General features: G+C 44.2%; 1 protein-coding gene and 1 pseudogene across 4 annotated transcripts in view; one reads left to right on the forward strand and one right to left on the reverse strand.

Annotated features, from left to right (window-relative positions):
- EGFLAM (EGF like, fibronectin type III and laminin G domains) overlaps window positions 1–21632 on the reverse strand; it is a 211121-nt gene that overhangs the window by 29686 nt on the left and 159803 nt on the right. For 3 of the 4 annotated variants that reach the window (XM_016953398.4, XM_016953400.4, XM_001142294.7), the window contains 5 exons: window positions 17084–17273; window positions 10253–10378; window positions 8065–8308; window positions 4051–4162; window positions 100–216 (listed from right to left, as the gene is read on the reverse strand). In XM_016953398.4, coding sequence (XP_016808887.1) covers window positions 100–216; window positions 4051–4162; window positions 8065–8308; window positions 10253–10378; window positions 17084–17273 — 789 coding nt within the window. Of the gene's footprint in view, window positions 1–99; window positions 217–4050; window positions 4163–4485; window positions 4725–8064; window positions 8309–10252; window positions 10379–17083; window positions 17274–21632 lie in introns of those variants that run through there. The other variant, XM_016953401.4, reaches the window with a different exon arrangement.
- Window positions 4791–5447, forward strand: LOC112209257 (large ribosomal subunit protein eL27-like; annotated as a pseudogene).

Below are 21632 nucleotides of genomic sequence, written 5' to 3' on the forward strand. Positions count from 1 at the left end.
TGTCTTTCTTGGGTGCAGCAGATGACACTGATCATAATCCTCACTTTCTTTGTCTACAGTCTGGGTGGCCCAGTAAACATGAGGAAGAGATGCCTGTACCTTCTGGATGCTCCCGCTGAAAGGCTTCAGGACACCCGAGTTCTTCTTCACATCATCATAATTGGGGACTCCGCCAATGAAAATGTCTGTGTTGCACTTAATCTGTGTGAAGCCTCCCTGCCAAAAGATTAAAAACAAAGCATTGTATGACTTTAAAACAGATGTTCAAAATGATCAAATGTGTCTTCGGTTCCCTGTTGGGGAACAAAATGGTAGATAGAGCCTCGAGACCCATCATGACAATCTGTCTACACATGGGCTTCACTTTCACAGTGTTTCTCATTGCTCCTTACCACCTGCCTGAATGTTGGTGAACGTCCTAAAGTCTCTGAGACTTCATTTCATTGTCTGCAAAATGGGAGTCATTGTATCTACCTCATAGCTATGTCATGATGACTGTGGCAGACTGCACTACCGTTCACAGGTACCCCTCCCCACAGGAAGATTGCCTCCAACCTGTCGGCTCAGATGAGCTTGTGTGACTTCTTATAGCCAATAAAACATGAGCAGAAGAGAAAAGAATCACTTCTGGGCAGAAGCTCAGAGCCAGAGAGTAGTTCACCATGCCCTTTTCTCCTTCCCTCTGTTCCTTCAGCCCAGATCTCAGATTACAGCTGCAGCTAACCATTGGTGGATATGTATCATGAGTGAGAAATCCTTACATTTGAGAGCTCTGGGAATGAACACACTTTAGGTAATGTTAAGTTATTATTTTCTTTGATTTACGATAAAATAAATACAAATAGTAGCAGCTTTGATCATTTATTTAACAAATATTATTAGGCACATACTACAATATGCCCCAGCCACTATGTTAAGTGCTGGACAAACAGCAGAAAATAAGGAAGACCCAGTCCTGCCCTGCAGGGGTTTATGCAAGCAGGGAATACAGACAAGTAAAAGATCAGGTGATATCAGCACTGGGAAGAACTGTACAGGTGGCTATGTGCACCTGGGTGCCGGACACGGGAGTCTCATATCCTACCCTAGACACAGGGGGTAGGGGAGGTGGTCAAGGAAGAGTTAACATTGTAGAAACTGGAAGACGTTGGGGCTTAGAGGGAATGTGAGTATAAGGCACAGGCGAGAGGGGGCCAGAGCATGCAGAGCCTTACACACCACATTACGAGCATGAACTTTACCCAAAAAGCAATGAGATTTAAGCAGGAGAGAGAGGTCTGTGCTTTGGAAGATCATTGGCCAGAGGGAGGAGAATGAATCTGGGGTCATGTCAAGGGTAGAGAAGACAAGACAGGCGAGTCATGGAGGAGGAAGCTCTGTTTATCTTAGGGAGCGCCCCCATGGCTGGGTCCAGCCAGGTAGCCCAGGGAAATTTCAATTAGATCAATAGACCAAAATGCCTTCTGTCAATAGCCTTCCGGCAGCTTTGAGGGTTCTTACTTAACTAGGAGGTTATCAAAGAAGTATAAAGGCTTTCAGGAATTCTTGTGGCCCAGCAGAATACTGAACCAGTCAGGAACTGTCACCACAAACCCACAGGCATCTTTCTCTTGTCATTGCTCTTACACAAAAGCTAAAATAAGATGGAAAGAGGAAAGGAGGAAGGATGCAGGGTCAAGGAGGTTTCAGAGCAGCTGGCTGCTAGGAAAAAAATTGCATTATGGCTGTGTCCAGCAGCGGGGCCTCGTGGAGTGAGGAGCAGTTCCTTTTGGCTGCTCATCAAAATCCTCGTGCAGCACCCTCCTGCTGACAAGTGGAAGGGCTGCAGCTGCCATGCCCAAGGGGGACCGCAGGAGAGAAGAAAACATATCCCACCAAAGCCAGGCCTGCTCTGCAGTGAGGGGTTTTGTGTCTGGATCCTATACTTTGGCTTGGCTGGAAGCAGTTTGCAAAGCTGAGCAAACTTCCAGGCTGGAGTTTCCTGAAAGCCTCAGAAGCACTGCTCTTCCACGTGTCTTGCATAGTCGGACTCAAGCCCAGGCTTCTGCTGTTTCTCAGAGCTGCCAGCTGAGCAGCCTGGTGGTCAGGTTTAGTCTGCACACAGGCTCTTAGGTGCTTAGGTCCTGGGTTAGCCCCTCAAAGTGTACTCTAACCCCTGCCCTACCTGTCTCTGAGCTCTAAGACCACTGCCCTGTCAGCCACACTTCGAACACGATATGGACAGCTGGGGAGCAGAATTCCTTGTGGAAAAGACTTGATGAAGGTTTAGCATATGGAGATCAGGCATTGGCCTTCCCACTCCTGGTTCACAGTGGACTCAGCAGAATGTCCCTCCAATGCACACACCAAAGCCACACCTTCCTGTGGGTTCCTTTTTCTTTAAAATTCCAGTCAGCTCCATTCACCCACATGTCGCCAGAGGTAAAAAAGCCAAAAGGGAGAGTGTAGGTGCCACCGTATTGGTTTCATGCTCTTTTGCTGATGTGCAGCGATAGAAACTCTGAGGTGTGGTTTTTACCTATGTGTTGTCTCTTAGATCCTAATAGTAAATACTGTGTCCTGAAGAGTAACTTATTTATAATCATGGACCTTGCCCCTACTTTTGAAAAATGTTCCCATCCTCAGCTTTTGTTCCTGTTTTACAGATGTTTGCAACTAAGATCTATAGAGATACAATTGGATTTATATCATTAAGCCAACAGACAGCGAGGTGTATTCTCGTGAGCTTCTAATTCTGTCTTGGACTAAAGTCGGCTGTTAGAATGTTCTGGATTGCACCAGAAGTGACTCTGGTTCTCCATTTAAAATCAATTTCCATTCATCCCCTCCTTTCTTCCCTCCCCCCACCCTTCCTCCCTTCCACAGATATATATAGAGCATTTTCTAGGTGTGAAGGGTGCCCACCTCTTGAAACAGAACCCAATTTGGGATTCCCCTCATTCCCAAGGAGGCCCTTGGTTCCAATTGGTCCTCCCACCACTGCAGCCCCTCAGGCTGGCTTCTGGACACATGTGTCTCTTTTTCTTCTCTCTCCAGTCAAGTACCACTTTCCCCAGCAAAAGTCTCTTTTCTTTCCTTTTCTTTTTTCTACTAGTCTATTTGCTTATTAGTATACCCAAATTTGTCAATGTCCTTTGCAAATCTTCCTTTACACAGAATGAAAACTGGTGGGAACTAAGATATTGGCAAATCTAAAGTCCCCTCTATTTTTAAGGAACTGTAAGTTGTGTGTGTGTTTGCAGAATCCTAGCAGGCTATAGTTTAAAGCAAATCTCCCTGACTTCCTCTTAAAAATGTTATTTTCCTTTGAACATAACCTTGGAATTAAAATCACGGAGGAAAGTTATAAACTTAAGTAGAAATCCTATCCTCTTGAGTCCATAACCATACACTATTCACCACGACCACCACCACCACTACTGCTACTATGTAAAGCTATTTAGTGCTGACCTGGCATCAGGTACTGTTGTCTTTCACATGTACAATTCTTTTAATTCTCACAACAACTCTGTGAAGTAGGCACTATTATCATCACCATTATCCCCATTGATAAGAGGATAATGCTGAGACAAGAAAAACAATCTTGGTAGGCCAAGTAACCAGTATGAGCTCACACCACTGGTAAGTAATTGAGCCAGATTTTGAGCCCCAGGAGTCTGGACTTACAGCCTGTTCTTGTCAGGCCTCCCCCATGCACCACAGGCCCTACCCCAGAGTCCATGTTCTTACCTACTACTTGCTGTAGCTGATAAGAACAAAGGTGGAGTTGGGAGACGAAGAGGTGAAAGGCAATTTTGTAAGTGCTAAACGTATTGGGTATCAACTCACTTAATCCTCACAACTCTATGAGGCCCATACTATTATTATCCCCATTTGTAGCTAAGCAATAGAAAAGTTAAGTAATCTGCCCAGTGGGGAGCTGGGATTTTCACACAGGCACTGAAGTCCATGTAGTTAACCACAAAACTCTGCTGCTTTTCTACCAAGACAGGCAGAAAACAGTAATCTGGCTCACACTAACCATCAAGAGAAAAGGTGTACTGTTCTTACCTCTGCCATTCCCTCCACTATCTTCTGCTTATCCACCTGTAAGATTCCATTCTTTGCTGTGCGAGATACATGAAGCTCGTGCCAGTTGCCCAGGGTGAGGGGATCTTCACTCCTGTGGAAGGAAGATGTGATATTATTTTTATGTATCGAGTTGATTAGGATAAGGAATGCCCAGATAGCTGGTAGAACATTATTTCTGGGTGTGTCTGTGAGTGTGTTTCTGGTAGAGATGAGCATCTGAATCAGTAAACTTAGTAAAGATCTGCCCTCACCAACCTGGGCAGGCATCATGGAATCTGCAGAGGCTCTGAACTGAACAAAAAGGAAGAGGAGGGGGGAAGTGCTCTCTCTTCTTGAGTTGGGACATCCACCTTCTCTAGCCTTGAACATCAGTGCTCCTGGTTCTTTGGTCTTCAGACTTGGACCAAGACTTACATCATCAGCTTCCTGGTACTTGGGCCTTTGACTTGGACTGGAACGGACATCATGGGCTCTCTGGTTCTCAGGCCTTCAGGCTTGGACTGGAAATACACCACTAAGTTTCCTGGGCTGCCAGCTTGCAGATGGCAGGCCATGGGCCTTCTCAACCTCCGTAATCATGCAAGCCAATGCCTCATGATAAATCCCTCTACATGTCTATTTATAGCCTATTGGTTCTGTTTCCCTGGAGAACCCTGATGAACATAGAAGGAAACCAAGCATGGGTTAGCATATTATGGATCATTTTTGTCAATCTAGCCATGAGGAAACTAATGCTAACCTTAGGCACACCAATCCATTCAGTAAAAAGAAAATACTAACTACTGCTTAGTAACAACAGCAGGATTACCTACTATTTATTGGACGCCTTCATATAGTAGGAGCATTGCATTTATTGTTTTATTTATTCCTTACAATGAGCCTGAAATGGGGTTCAGTGAGTCTGGTGAAATGGGTTTTCTAGATGAGAGGTGGCATGAAGATAAAATATGGTCATAATTGCACACAAGCTTGGAAGAAGAGAAAAATTATAAGAGCTATGATGTAAAAAACAAATTATTTGGCATACCAATGTCTGTAACATACTTTGAAACGCATAAAAAATAAGAAGGACCTTTCTGCTATAGGCCTGAGTGGTTGCTGTTGAAAAGGGCAAGTTCCTGAAACCTGGGAAACTGGTGATGGTCCTGGCCAGATGCTACTCCGACGCAAAGCTGTCATCGTGAAGAACATTGATGATGGCACCTCAGATCGCCCCTACAGCCACCAGATATCCCCTTGGACAAAACTGTTATCAATAAAGATGTCTTCAGAGACCCTGCTCTTAACCACAAGGCCCAATGGGAGGCCAAGGTCAAGTTTGAAGAGAGGAACAGATGGGCAAGAACAAGTGGTTCTTTGAGAAGCTGCAGTTTTAGATACTTTGTTTTGGTCATTAAAATTTTTTTTAAAAAATTAAGAAGGATGGATGGACAGATATAATAATGGCTAGATATGTGATGAGGCAAATATAGCAAAATGTTAATTAGACTATAGGTGCTCGGTATCAGGATGCTTACTGTACAATTCTTCCAATTTTTCTATATGTTTGAAATTTTTCATAATAAAATATTGGGAGGGAAACAGATTCCATATTTTCTGATATTGTAAAAATGATTAAAATTACATTAAAAGTTCAATTATTCATTCAAAGTGGAAGTGCTTAAAGTTTAATGATATTTATGCAAGTTGTACTCATTACGTTTTATAGTGAGGTGTGCAGAAAGAGACTCAATATTGCATTTGTATTTCTAGCAATGTCTAGTTCCTGGCCCTCGCTGAACTTCCCAATTATCTTGTGGTCCTGGATCATCTTTAGAAAACCATGAGGAATACCAATGGGCACAATTATTGAAAGGTCACCACCCCCTCACTTGATTTTTGCTTTGGCAAATGATTTTGTGATCTGTTCTTAGCAGTTAGAATTTAATCACCTTGGCTAAATCAATATGCAATAAAGAAATAAGCAGCCCTTTTTAAGTGGTCTATCTCCATAACAGAGCCATTTCATGTTTTTGTACTGCAGAGGTCATTTGCTGTCTATATGCCACCTTCCTCAACATCCTTTTATCGATCACAGCCATCAAGAACTCATTCCAATTGTCATGATTTTTTAATCAAGTTCATAATGAATTTGCCCATCTTATCCTATTCCTAAAGTTAAAATGATCTGGCCAATTCCACAACTTCCTGTAGTTTGGGTTTTCACTGCATTGTCTTAATTGAGCAAGAAGTCTTTGAAATGGTTTTCAAAATAAACAGCTTCCAATGGGGCATCTGAAACACCAAGAGTAATCACTGTTGTTAGGTTACGCTCAGGAGGGGATAGGATAAGGGGGCAGATGGTGGTTTGTCCCTTAGAAACTCTTGCCTCATTTTCATCACCTAATTCTTAAAAATTCTTTTTCCAGTTGCCTTTGCTGACAGGCAGTGAAACAATAACTTAGCAAATTTACAAAAAAAATTAAAAGCACCTCGAAGCACAGAGTTATGAAAGAAAGAAATGCTGGACTTCTAAGGGTTCCATGTGCTTGTGACCCCACAGCTGGAGCTGCCACTGCAGAGAGGCAGTGTGGAGGGGGTAGTCTGCCCAGGAGGAGGGCTGATGAGCCCAGAACCTCTGCTGGATCTTTCTGGTCATTCCCTATCCAGGAAGAAAACCATTTAAAAGTGCAAGGTGATATTCAAGGTGTCTTCCTTTGTCAACTTGACATACAGTTCTAAGTGAATTGCTTAGGCTATTTTGCATAATCATATGTAAATTGAATCAATTAAATCCCCACCAAAGTTGTCTTGAAATATAGGATGTTTTTGCATAACCAGAGGTACAACAATATTTGTCCGTTCCCCTAGAGGGGAAGGTGTCACTGATGTGCAGGAATTCAGCCACAAGGACAAAAACAAACCATCCTTTTTAAGAACTGTTAAAACCTAATGCAGTGAGCATTTTCTATCAGCCAGGAAAAATGATCAGTAGTTAAGGGCAATGCATGGTTGTAGCATCTCACCTACATACTCTTTTTAAACATGACAGTCTAGCAATATGGATAAAGATTGAAAACAGTTTGCAATATTCTTTGAAACAACAGACTAACTGATATCCTGTTACAGGGCACCATGGAGCAAAACATCCTAGTGAGTTTCAAAAAAGACGAATTAGACAAATGTAGGAACAAGAAGCATGTCTGCATGCGATTAGTGGCCCCTCTGGCTTGAAGGTTAAAACTACCATCAACACAATAAAAAGATGGGAGACATAAACAAATAAAAGCATCTGCATCTACCAACTACAGGCTCCAAGGAACAATCGACCTGCTAAGTAATTTAATAGTACAAACTAGATAACAGTAGGAAAGTTTTGACTACTTACACCAATTCTGCAAATACCAGCAAGTACTGCAGAAGCACCCGTTTCCTGCTATGCTATTGAAACCACTCATCACACATCTTTCTTGAGCATATTGCTTAGGGAACGGGTCTCTGCATTGCTGATGATTCACTGTCAATTTCCATTAAAGAAATATTTCAAGAGGAAAGTGAATATTTAGAGTGAGGTCATCAAGGATATTTTTGTTCAAAAATATTTGTTAATACTTTTTTACTAGTTGACATGTATTTGCTGGGTGCCCATCATGTGATGCTCTGTATGAGATGCTGACTAGTTACAGTTCATCAGGACGACATGACATAACTTTAGGTGGAAATGGAGGCAGTTTACCTCCACCTGAAGCAAGTCCATTTTCCATAGTTTGAAGCATACAATTGCTACCTGTTGGGTAGTTATTTGAGAAAAGGAAGCCTTGTGGGCAGGAGAGCACTCTCTATAGGAAGCCTGTCATCTGCCTGAAGCAGGACAAGTCAGGACAAGTTTCAGAAGATAAGCATGTAGAGAAGACAGGATGAGTGTGAGCTGTTGAATGGCGATTTGGTTTTTTTCTGAAGCAGTTACTATTTGCCTTTTTAAGGGAAAGAGTCCTAGAAGTTTTCAGCCCTCACCTGAGGACACCGGTCCCAGAGCCACAGTCAAAGCGGAACTCCACATGGCCCCCTGCCAAGTTGATGGACAGGAAGTCTTTGCTGCCTGTGTCATAGCTGTACAGGAGGACACCATCTCCTGAGTCTGGCCGAAATGTGATCTCAAATTCCATGAAGGAAAGGTAATGCTGGGGCTCCAGTGGCCAGGGAGTTGCAGCGTAAGATCTCAGAGACTCTCTGAATTGAGGAATGGTCAAGGTGAAAGCTGAAAAAACAAGCACGGTGTTAGAAATCCCTCTGTGGCAGAAACTGGCCAGATGTGCACCCATAGCTGTGTTCTTTCCCTCCTGGGTACAGACCTAAACTACAATTCCCAGCAGCCCTGCAGTTAGGTTGGTGGTGTGACTGAATTCTGGCCAGTAGAACATGGGTGGAAGAATCATAGAGCACCCTAAGTCTGGCCCCTAAAACTTCCCTCCATCCTCCATACTCTTTCTCTCCTCTCACGTGCTGGCAGGATGCAAGTATCAGTGGAGGACTCTAAGGCCCTAGAAGAGCCATTAGATGGAAGGAAACTGTGTCCCTGTATAACTGTGTGGAGCAGAACCCCCTCTCTCACCACCATCTTTGACCTGCAGTGATTTTGTAATATGAGCAAGAACCAGCCTTGATTATGTAAGGCTACTGAAATATGAGCTGGTATGTAACAGCATTGGCTTACCCTGACTCACATGCCCTCTTTTAGGTGACATGAGATTTGAGATCACAAAAGTTTTCCCCAGTATGGTATCTTAGGTCCAAATCTGAATTAGGGAAGAATTTGACTAGTTTTGTGATCTTAGCCTCAATTTTCTTTTCTTTTTATTTTAATTTCAGAATTCTGCAAAAATGATTTTCCAAAATCACTTTTGGAACCCTCCATGATTTTCCAAAATCTTTGAAATTTTCTGTTATTATTTGCCTGTGTGAGCGCACATATGTGTATTTGTGTGCATGTGTGTTTCCATGTTTATATACACATGTGCGTGCATGTATATATATACATGTGTGTGCACATATATATATTTACATACTCTCTGTATATACAGTACTAAAATGTGGCATAATTTAGTAGAACAGTACAAAAAAAGGTTACTTTTGTCCCATCACATTGTTAATGTTTCTGTGTCTACCTTCCCAATCTTTTTTTTTTTTTTCCCGAGATGGAATCTCGCTCTGTCACCCAGATTGGAGTACAGTGGTGCTATCTCAGCTCACTGCAACCTCCGCCTCCTGGGTTCAAGCAATTCTCCTGCCTCAGCCTCCCGAGTAGCTGGGATTACAGCTGTGCACCACCACACCCAGCTAATTTTTGTATTTTTAGTAGAAACGGAGTTTCACCACGTTGGCCTCGTGATCCGCCCACCTCGGCCTCCCAGAGTGCTGGGATTATAGGCGTGAGCCACTGCGCCTGGCCTCATCTTCCCAATCTTTTATCAGAAATTGACAGATATTCTAAAGAGCATGAGCCTGAGCTTTAAAGGCTTTGAATTCAGTCTGATACAAACCATACCAATACAGGCTTTTTAAAAGTTATTCAAGGGCCAAGAGGAGCCCACTGATTCTTAGCATCTTGAAATGAACATATGTTTGGCTGAGGGACGGAGATGCCCTGCAGTAAGAAGTGCTGAAAGGCTCAACATCAGATAAGTGAGTTCTCATTACCAAACAAATTTTGGCACTCAGAGACACTCCAACCTTGTTTAAAAAGCTTCCCCCATCTCTCCCAACAAAGCAATGTTGATCCCATAAAAATGTATGGGGCTTTGTTAGATTTGTTAAAAGTACATTGATGAGGCCTGGCGTGGTGGCTCACGCCTGTAATCCCAGCACTTTGGGAGGCCGAGGCGGGTGGATCACTTGAGGTCAAGAGTTTGAGAGCAGCCTGGGCAACATGGTGAAATCCCATCTCTACTAAAAATACAAAAATTAGCTGGGCGCCTGTAGTTCCAGCTACTTGGGAGCTGAGGCAGAAGAGAATCACTTGAACCCGGGAGGCAGAGGTTGCAGTGAGCCGAGATGTGCCACTGCACTCTGGCCTGGGTAACAGAGGGAGCCTTTGTCTCAAAAACAAACAAACAAATTAACAAAGAAACTATATTGATGATAAAGTACATCTACACAAATTAACATGCAGATAGAAACCGCCTTCAACTTGCTTCTTTCTCACCATCTTCACAGTGTCGACCTTTAAACCCAAGGGGACAGAGGCAAATGTAGGAGTCGGCTTTGATTGCTGTGCAGGTGCCACCATTGATGCACGAGGCCTCATCACAGATTCCACTGCTGCATTCCCCTAAATACAGAATGGGAATTACAAAGCCAATCCTCCATGTGTGCCAGTCCAACACAGTGGCACTGACCCCACCAGCAGCTCATGGTTCTGAATAAATACAGTTCAGTTCTTACTCCTGTTGATTTGCAGCTCTGCACAACTGCAAATGGGCTTTCAGGATAAGTGGAACCTGCTCTTCATTTTAATTTGATTTTGGTTTGTCCTGTATGAAGAGCCTTAGAGACTTTAAAAACATGATGGACACAATAAATCAAATAATACATTTCTGGGCAATTTTATGACCACTAACTGGGATGACTAAGCTGTTTCTGCTTTAATTCATCTCTCTCTTGCTCCCAACAGAGCATATTTCAATCCCTCCAATGTCAACAGGGTGTTTATGTTAAAAGCATTCTAAATTGCATGACCCCAATTAGCTTAAGTGCTGCTGCCTTGTTAGTTCAAAGTTGAGACAAGCAAGGTAGGCACAGAAGGAGTTACCCAGCCACGTCTAAGCTGATTAACTCACCTGGATTGCCAACTTCTCTGTCTGGGGTAGGGAGCAGGGAGGGAGGGCCCCATAATACATTGGCACATGGGTTTCAGAATCCCTATTTCTACTTCCAAAGTTACACCCTGATGAGGGACAGAAAGGTGGCCTGCGTTAAGAAGGCTGAAAGGCTCAACATCTGATGAGTGAGTTCTCTTCACCAAACAGGTCAGAGAGATCCAGAAAGGGTATCCTTTGTCATTTTCAAGTGCAGGTCATCAGAGGAAAACAAATGGACTTTTCATGGGCTGTTTTTCTTCTGCTTCTTTGTGTTTTCTCTTTGTGTGTAAGAAATCAGTTAGACAGATGGACCACCATCTGGCCCAGAACCACATGAGGGAGTACAAAACACTTTTTCTGGGGGTGGAGGTAGAAGGGCGTGCCTCTGGAAGTGAAGGGTCCAGCTGTGCTCTCTCCCAGTCTTCAAGGCTGCCCTCTGCATGAGCTGGTAGCCCACCCTGTGAGGGCAGGAGCCCTCCTTGGCCTGAGTGTGTCATCTCGGCAGGATGAATCTGTCACCCTTCCCTCCTTGAATTGGTCCAGTCTTTTCATAAAGACTCACTGGGAGGAGGGGTAAAGGCCAGGCACCCAGGGTAGACCCAGGAGAGGAGACTGACTTCAGGGACTGCTAACAGAATTTGATTAAAGCCCGTGCAGATGGCTTGCCACCCCAGCTGGGGGTGGCTAGCTTCTGTGAATTCCAGCTGGTGGCTACTGAATGTTCAGGCAGACATGACCAGTGGTCTCCAGCCACAGCCCTAAGAATGTCACCCCCAGCATTCACAGCCTCCACAGAGATGCTGGCTGACTTTGATCTTAAAGAGCCAAACTCTCAAAGGTCCCTGAACCCCGCCAATTTCTGTGGGTTGTGATTCCTTCCCAGAGCTTGGCTGGATCCACAGGAAGAAGCGGGATCCTTGTATGTTATTTTAGATGTACAGAAAAGGATTACATTACAAGTCTTATGCATTTTAACCATTTTTTAAGAGGTGGGGGTAGGGGAGGGGAGGTCATGAAAGCCAGATGGAGTTGCTGACTTGGTGAAAGCAGCATTTCAACAAGATTACTCTGGGAATGGCATGCAAAACAGACTGATGAGTGATAGGAGTGGAGGAGATGAAAAAACTCCTATAGGGAGTGAACAGGATGGCCACAAAGAAAATGGAGAGACTGTGAAGGATCAGACATCCAAGGAAGTAAGAAATGAGAGATTCATTCTAGAGGCTGAAAGGCAAGAACACTCCTCCAGCACAATCTCAAGGTTTGTAGCTTGAAAGACTAAAATAATGGTGCAGGAGGGAAGAAATGAGAGTGGCTGTGAACAGGACCTGGCTTCTGCGAAGCAAAGGGAGAGGTTGCTTTGGTTGGATTTAAGTCTAAGGTGACTGTGGAAATACCCAGTGTTGGTATCAGGCCTTGAAAGAAAGGAGAGAGGTTCCCAGAGTTTCCAAACCAGTGTGGGTACAAGGTCACACAAGGCATGGCACCTGTGTGAGCTGGAGAGAACCTGAGCATGGGTGAGTAAGCCACAGCAGGGGCTCTGTGAACCGAGAAGGAAAATATATTGCATCTGTATTTTCCCTAGCCTCTGCCTGGAGCTGGGTATGTATTTCCATCAACTTTCAATACAGGCAAGATACTTCTAGTATTAGTAGTTCTTGTGAGTTGTGACCAATAGACCTCACAGCTGTTGTCACTTTCCATTTATTGCACATTTTTTGAAGTATCATTTATACTTGTTGCTACTTTGAAGTCATGGGAGTTATTTCACCCACCATTAAATAATTCTGTTCTTAATATGCTTTATAAAGGAGCACATATATTATTGTAAAAGCAAAACTTTAAAAATATGTGATACAGCTGGGTTTCAATATAATTGTTTCCCCTTATAATATTACATATATTATTTTTCTCCATTTAAGAACATCATTATGAGAAGAGGTCCATGGGCTTCCCCAGACCACCAAAGGGGGCTGCAGTGCCAAAAAGGTTAAGAATCCCTGGGCTACTGAGAAGAGAGAACCTGGCGGTGAGGGCCCAGGGCAGCTAGGAAGGGTGAGTGCAGAGCGTAGCTGAATAGGTTCATTTTAGGGGGAAAACTCTCAACTCAAGAGTGATGGGGAGGAGAGGTGGGTGTGGCAAGGTCATGTATCCACAGACCTCATCATCAATATGTAAAGTCACTTTCACCAGCGCCTACCATAGGCCAGTTGTTGTGTAGGTTTCTGCTAGATAAGAAAGCGAGAGGTAGAAGAGAAATAAGACTCCTAAGGAGGGGAAAGAATGTGGAACATCATGGGGTGGAGTTCCTTAAAGAGACCATGAACAAGGAGAAACTTCCCTGTCCCCAGCCCCCAGTCCGTAACCGAGGCCCACCTATTTTTCCCCTAATGATCTGTCAGATCCGTCTCTGTTTCTACCACCACCACCACCTGGATCACACCGTTATTTGTCATGTGACCTATTGCAATAGACGTCAGCTGGTCTACATGTATCCCTGAAAGCCCCCTCTAATGAGCTGTCAGAAGATCTTCTCAAATCACAAACTAGATCATGGCACCCATCTCCCCCTTCCTCTTTCCCTGGAACAAGCCCTTCCCTCTGCCTGGAATGTCCTTCTCTCCCTTCTCCACATTTTCACTCCTACTCTTGCTTCATATTAACTTCCTCTTCTGAGAAACTCTTTCCCTGGCCCCCAGACCCTACAACCTCCCTATTAAACATCACCACTGCAGCACCACTTCTCCTCCATAACATTTACCCCAGGTGTAACTTCACCTTCACTGTGTGATTACTATATTAATTTGGTCTCTCCACATGGCAACCATATGAGGACTGAGCTGGATCCTGTCTTGTTCATTACTTGATCTCCAGCACCCAGCACTGTGACAAGCACTAAGCAGGTGCTCAGTGAAGTATTTATTGAGTGAAGTGAGGAAAAGAGCTGGTAAGCCATAGTGAGACCCATGGTCACCGCAGACCCCCTGAATCTCAAATACCCTGGGAAGTGGCTCTGCGACTGCTCCAGCAGAGTGGGGATATCCAAGATGGGACTGGCATAAATGAGTGGTGGAGATATAGGTTTGAGAATCTGAATGGAAATAATCAAGAGCTGGACCAGAGAATGCAAAATTTGCTGAGATTTCTGACCAACTATTCTAGAATGTGACTTGCAGAGAGCACAGGAGCTGGGAACAGTCTAACGAAAGACAGGAGATGAAGTGGAAGGAACTGAGTAATGCAAGCCCCTCTGGGGAATAAAAACGGGTTTAGTGGGAAGGCAGAGAAAAAGTCACAGTTGAAGGTGGCAATGCCAAGTTAGAGATATCAGATGGCGAACCATGACCTCCCTGGTGAGGCCGTGTTTGACTTACAAAAACTTGAATTTCAGGAGGACTAACCCAAAGGACAGCAAACATGGAAGCTGAGGAAGGATAATCAGCCCCACTCTTATAACCCCGGGGGAAATGAAATGGGAAGAAATGTAAAACACCAACATGGCTGACACGTGCCATTAATATTCACAGAGGGAAGTCTATACAGTAATCCAATAGCTGTATCCAGGGAGCTGGAGCCCACAAGAGAGGTCCTTTTGGTGCCACCTGCTGGAAAAGTGGGTATCGCACTGTGTCAGAATTAACAAAGCTGGCAGAAATCAGTTCTTGCCCAACTTTACAACCTCTGAACTACCTGTCAGAGGTTGCCATGCCATTTCAGGACTACCAGGTTTATTCAGGGCTGTTCCCCTGAAGAAACAGATTATAGCTGATTTGATGGGAGGGTTAGAATATGAATAACAATATTAATAACAGGAAACATTTACGAAATGTTTGTGATGTGCAAAGCCCTATTCTAAGTGCTTTTTACATACCACAACTCATTTAAACAGAATAATCTTATGAGGCAGATACTATTTCTAGATGGGGAGACTGAGTTGCAAAAATTTTTCAAATCCAGGCAATCTGCCTTCAGAGTCCAGGCTCATAAGCAAGGCATGTGACTCCTGATGGAATGGCTGGTTCTTATGTTCTGAATCATCACAGAAGATGGATTTTGGAGACATTGTCCTACCATAGTGACAGCTTTAATAATTGTTTCAGTCATTGCTGCTTACTGTTTACTTTGACCAAGTAATCAATGGATGGTAAACTATTTTTGTTAAGTAAACTTCATCTTTTATAGTTATAACAATGGCATCACCTATAGGAGTGAACAAGGTGGAGGGAAACAATTTGGTAGCCATTGATGTAGTTGATTTTGGTAAGAGGGTAGTCACTGGTGCCAGAATGGCTGAGGTCACATTAGACTCTACCACTTACTAGCTGTGTGACCTTGGGCAAGTTACTTAACTGTTCTGTACCATTGGTTTTTTGTTTTGTTTTGTTTTGTTTTTTGTTTTTTGTTTTTTAAGACAGTCTCACTCTGTTGTCCAAGCTGGAGTGCAGTGGCACAATCCTGGCTCACTGCAACCTCTGCCTCCCAGGTTCAAGCAATTCTTCTGCCTCAGTCTTCTGGGTAGCTGGGATTACATGGGTGTGCCACTATGCCCGGCTAATTTTTGTATTTTAGTAGAGACGGAGTTTCACCATGTTGGCCAGGCTGGTCTCCAATCCTGACCTCATGTGATCTGCCTGCCTCAGCCTCCCAAAGTGCTGAGATTACAGGCATGAGCATTGTGCCCAACCCCATTGGTTCTTATCTGTAAAGTAAGGCTAATGATAGCACCTACTTCACAATAACCTTGGAAAGATCAAAGTAATTTAGAATGGTGCCTACTTAAAGTAGGTGCTCAACTAATAATATTAGCTACAAGAAAAACAAACAAAACAAAAAACTGTTCTAGGAGTCATGAGGATCGAATCCTACCTCTGACTGAGGAATGGAGAAAGGGATGAATTGATATGTGGTCAAGAAAATGCAGCAAAATGTTAACGGTAGAATCTAGGCAGTGAGACTATGGTGTTCACTGTGCATTCTTTCAAAATAGCATCTTAGAGACGGAGGGAAAAGAGATTCAAGGAGGAGACTTGCCATTTCTTGCCAAGGACAAAGTCATGAGGATGTGACGCTTAGAGTAGTGAGTGAAAAGGAGAGTATCATAGAGATATCGACCCAGAGTCCTGATATCATAGAGACCCTGTTATGAACTGAACAGCTTTTCCCCCAAAATTCACAGTTGAAGTCCTAATTCCCTGTATTTGGAGATAGTATCTTTAAGGAGGTATTTAAGGTTAATTGAGGTCATAAGAGTGGGGACCTAATCCAGTCTGATTGGTGTCCTTATCGGATGATATTTGGACATACAGACATACCAGGGGTGTGCACACATGGAGGAAAGATCCCACGAGCACACAGCGAGAAGGTGGCCATCTGCAAGCCAAGGAGAGAGGCCTCCCCAGGAACCAAATTGGCTGGCACCTTGATCTGGGACTTCCAGCCTCCAGAACTGTGAGAAAATTAATTTCTGATGTTTAACTTGCCCAGTCTGCAGTATTTTGTTATGGCAGCTCTAGTAGACAGTCCCTGAATTAACCAACCTGGGAATTATCTACCTGCTGCCTTCAGTGATAGAATAAATGTCCTTATTGCTTTAAAAATAAGCCTAGCTCTGCCTGCTACTTTCAATAAGTTATTTAACTTCTGCAAGCCCCAGTTTCCTCATCTATAAAATGGGCATGATAATAACTTCTACCTCTTAGCGTTAGTGTGAAAGTAAATGAGAGAGCATATGAGAAGATGTTTGGCACAGCGATCACAAATTAGAATGTGACCACTTCTTTAAGAAACAGAGAGTGTATGAAAGCTCTTCTTACATTACTGTGTTGGTTCTTCCACTGGACTGGGTGAGGTAAGGTAAAAGGGCTGGATCGCTTGTTGCTTTGTCCAATGAGACCATGCCATATTTCATGATGAGGCCCAAATTGCTAGCAGGACACAACCAGGGTTTGGTGCACCATACTGTTACCATATCTTGGTGTTCAGATTAGGGGTCAGCAGCATGTCTGCAGAGCACCAGCCTCACCCCTGGGGCCCACCTCCCTCCTGATGTTCTGCAGGTACCAGCTTCCCAGGGTAGCACCTAATGTTGCTGCTCCCTCCATGGCCCAAGCCAGAAAGGCAGTCCCATAAGACATAAGTCCCATAAGAGTACCCCAACCCACCAGGCAGCCACTTACCCACATCAGCCCCACTGAGTGCTTTTCCCAGGGGCCAGGGCCTCATGTCAATTCTCCTCCCATTCACAGCGAGCGACTGCACACAGCCTTGAAAGCCTCGGTTTGTCCCTGTTGCTCTAACCAACCAGTAAGCACTGGGAGCGCCACCAAGATAGAGAGGTGTCCGGAAAGTAATTTTACTGTATTGGCCCTTTAAGAAAGATGACCACTCATGAATACTCTCACTAAACAAAATCAAAAGCCAAAACACACCAGATTTTTATGAGGGACATGGTTAAGACGTCAGTGACAGTCCCAGCATTTTCTTCCATCTGTATTTATCTTTAAGACCTTGCCTTACTGGAAAATTAAACCCACGATTACCGTAGGGAGCTCAGTGAGTTTCTCAGAGGGCTGTGCTTCCAGAAGGGAGGATTTTGGAATGTCTAGAAGGGAAGGGAAGGGAGGTCAGAGCCACGCCTCACCCACCAGGCAGTGAACCATGCTAGGCATCCAACAAAAACGTTCTCTTTCCAGTCCTGACACCAGTTGACTGTGTACTTTGGAAGGATCTTAGGGCTATTCTGTGCCTCCAAAGGTGATAATACTAATTTTGTATACAGTGGCTAACAATTACCTTTTCACTGTCCTGGTCACCTTTATACTATATCCTGAGAGAAACATTGTTGGGGTGGGCGGGGGGTGGAGGGGAATTACCAAACAGATTATGATGCAAAGTGTTTTGAAATTTGCTTATGAATATGACTTCTTTTTTTTTACAGTGAGGTAGGGAAACTTCCCATCTTAGACCAAACCACAATCTGGATTGCAGGTTTAAAGGTTACAAAATACAGAGCTGAAGATTAGATGGGACAAAATTAAGTCACCCTTGGCCTTTTTTTTTTTGTTTTTTTTTTTTTTTGAGACAGAGTCTCGCTCTGTCTCCCAGGCTGGAGTGCAAAGGCACCATCCTGGCTCACCGTAACCTCCGCCTCCCAGGTTCAAGCAATTCTCCTGCCTCAGCCTCCTGAGTAGCTGGGATTACAGGCATGTGTCACCACGCCTAGCTAATTTTGTATTTTTAGAAACGAGGTTTCACCACGTTGGTCAGGCTGGTCTCAAACTCCTGACCTCGTGATCCACCTGCCTCAGCCTCCCAAAGTGCTGGGATTACAGGCATGAGCTACCATGCCCGGCCTGGTCATTCTTTTTTTTATGACCAAAATATCTCATTTATCTGCATTACAGGGTAAGGAAGGGTGTCAGGGAAAGGCACGCTGCCAGAACTTATAAAATGTTCAGAGTGTAAGACTCTGAAACATAATCTTGATGCTTTAAACTTCTGTTACCAGCAAGTGGAAAATCTAATGATTGTTTTATCTTTTCTGATGAAGAGATAAGAATCATTTGTAAATAGTAGACTCAACACAAGCTAGGAAGTGGGTTTTCAGGGTCAGGTTACGCTGTTTGCCAGCCACTGAGCATGCTGCTTTCATTAGATGAGTTAAATGTCCTCTTGGCTTCTTTCACCAAGATTCTCAGAATTCACTTCTTCTGGATCCCGTCCTGGCCCTTCCAGTTTTGTTCCATGATCTGGGACCACAGCAGAAGGCCTGACAGCTCAATCCTTTTCTAGAGCATAAAGTGCCTTGTAGGGGTGGGTAGCTATTTTGCTGTGCCCTTCGCAAGATCCCGGGTAGCAGTCTTCAAACCTGGCTTTTACATTTCAGATGAGGGTTGCCTTCTGATCCCTGGAGCTTGCTTTGCCTGCCTGTACAGAGAAATGGAAGTGCCCTGGAATTCACATTCTCCCAGGACAGCCCTTAACAGTTTCGGATGAGTCTGAGGTATAATTTATACTCCAGAGCTCCTCTACCGGATCAGGCAGAAGCCATACCCTGAAAAACCTGGCCTGAGATCTCACTCTTGCTGATATCCTCTTCTTCCCCGTCCGTCTCCTCTCTCTTAGCAGTTTCTCCTGGGAGCACTTTCTTAATACATCACTTGCACAGGACTCCACATCTCAGGTCTGTTGCTGGGGAATCCCACTTCAGATAGAATCAGTGTCTCTCAGAAAGCTTATTAAACAGCCACATCTGTGGTCCTGCTTTACAACTTGCTTAGCAAGTCTCACTAGTATGGAGGCAATCTACAGCCTGAGTATCCATAAAGCTACATGCTTCTTGCAATTACTTATTTTTTTTAAAAAAAAGATGATGATATGGCTTGGCTGTGTCTCCACCCAAATATCATCTTGAATTGTAGCTCCCATAATCCCCACGGGTCGTGGGAGGGACTCAGTGGGAGGTAATTGAATCATGGGGGTGGTTACCCCCATGCTGTTCTCGTGGTAGTGAGTTCTCATGAGATCTGATAGTTTTATAAGGGGCTTTTCCCCGTTTGCTCAGCACTTCTCCTTGCTGCTGCCACGTAAAGAAGGACGTGTTTGCTTCCCCTTCCACCATGATTGTAAGTTTCCTGAGGCCTTCCCAGCCATGCAGAACTGTAAGTCAATTAAACCTCTTTTCTTCATAAATTACCCAGTCTCAGTTTCTTCATAGCAGTATGAGAACGGACTAATACAAATGGGGTCTGGCTATGTTACCCAGGCTGAAGTGCAGGGCTATTCATAGGCTCAAACATGGCTCACTGCAGGCTTGACCTCCTAGGCTCAAGTGATCCTCCCTCCTCAGCCTCCCAAGTAGCTGGGACTAGAGGCATATGCCACCACACCTGGCTAATTTTTCTGTTTTTGGTAGAGATGGGGCTTCACCATGTTGCCTAGGCTAGGCTGAGTTCAAGTGATCCTCCTGCCTTGGCTTCCTAAAGTGTGGGAATTACAGGCGTGAGCCACTGTGCCTGGCAATCAAATTAATTGTTAATTCTTTTCTTTTTTTTTTTTGAGATGGAGTCTTGCTCTGCAGCCCAGGATGGAGTGCAGTAGCGCAGTCTAAGCTCACTGCAACCTCCCAGGTTCAGGCAATTTTCCTGCCTCAGCCTCCTGAGTAGCTGGGATTACAGGCGCCCACCACCACGCCTGGCTAATTTTTTTATATTTTTAGTAGAGACAAGGTTTCACATGTTGGCCAGGCTGGTCTCGAACTCCTGACCTCAAGTGATCCACCCACCTCAGCCTCCCAAAGTAATGGTATTGGAGGCATGAGCCACTGTGCCTGGCTCAATTAATTCTTATATTCATTAAAATCATAGAATCTTGAGATTAACAAAAAATATAAAAACTCTTATAATTCAAGCTTTCACTGGCTGTTGGATTCCTGGTACATCCCTAACAAGAAGTTTAGATAAGTTACGCCTTGAACACCTCCCAAGGATACCCCCCTCTCCTGAGATAGTCTGTTGCACTTCTGTCCCTTTGTATGATTAGGTGAAGCTAAAATCGACCTCCTGAGGCTCACTCCATTCAGCTCTGGCCTTGAGGGGGCGTCCATGGAGTAAATCTTTCTTTCCCAAGACTCTCCCTTTGACTCTATAATGAAAAGCCACCTTGCATGCCTTCATCTTCTCTTCTCCAAACTAAACATTGCTCCTTCAATCAATCATTGAAGGGATTTCAAGTCATCTTCCAGTTTGGGTGACTACCCCTGGAACTGCTCCAATTTGTCTGCAGCCTTCTTAGAATGTGATCCAGATGTGAATGTAATCCTCTCAGAGGATTAGAGTCACCATCTGAGTCACTAGAAGCTATCACATAGTCACCAGAATAGAATAAGATCATCACCTCCCTTTTTTAGATGCTATGACTCTGTTAACACAGCCTATAATTCTTTAGCTTATTGTTACCACATGACCCTGTTTGTTAACAGCTATGGAACTTCCCCCACTTTAAACGATTAGACATTTTCACAGGCTTCTATTGTAGCTTCCCCATTCTGTCTTCATGTTAGTATTTTGGACCCAAGCTAGAAGTTTCTTCATTCCTATCAAACTAACTTTTATCATGTTAGGCCTATAGTCCTGGCACTGATGCAGTTCACTGACCCTGTCTTTTTCTTACCTAGCCATCTGAGCATAAACAGTCTCCCTGGATCCACATTTACTAAATTTGAATTCTTATTCCTTTGGAACCACTGGGATCCAAATTAATGAGATATTTTCTTCTATATTTTGGAAGGCGGGGTGTCAGCAAGGCATAGCCCTTTATATCAGGGGTCCCCAACCCCTGGGCCATGGACCCATACCAGTCTGTGGCCTGTTAGGAAGCAGGGTGCACAGCAGAAGGTGAGTGGCACGGTGAGCGAGCATTTCCGCCTGAGCTCCATCTTCTGTCAGATCAGCTGTGCCATTAGATTCTTACAGGAGCACGAACCCTGTTGTGAACTGCGCATGCGAGGGATCCAGGTTACACGCTCCTTCTGAGACTCTAACCATGCCTGATGGTCTGAGATGGAACAGTTTATCCCGAAACCATCCCCCAACCTTGGTCCGTGGAAAAATTGACTTCCACAAAACTGGTCCCTTGTGCCAAAAAGGTTGGGGACCACTGCTTTATATAATGTGTCTTGCTGGCAAAGAGTAGAGAGGAGCCCAGGCAGGGAGGAAGCTCTAGACA

This window comes from Pan troglodytes, chromosome 4 (genome assembly GCF_028858775.2).
Source record: "Pan troglodytes isolate AG18354 chromosome 4, NHGRI_mPanTro3-v2.0_pri, whole genome shotgun sequence".
Classification (NCBI taxonomy): Eukaryota; Metazoa; Chordata; class Mammalia; order Primates; family Hominidae; genus Pan; species Pan troglodytes.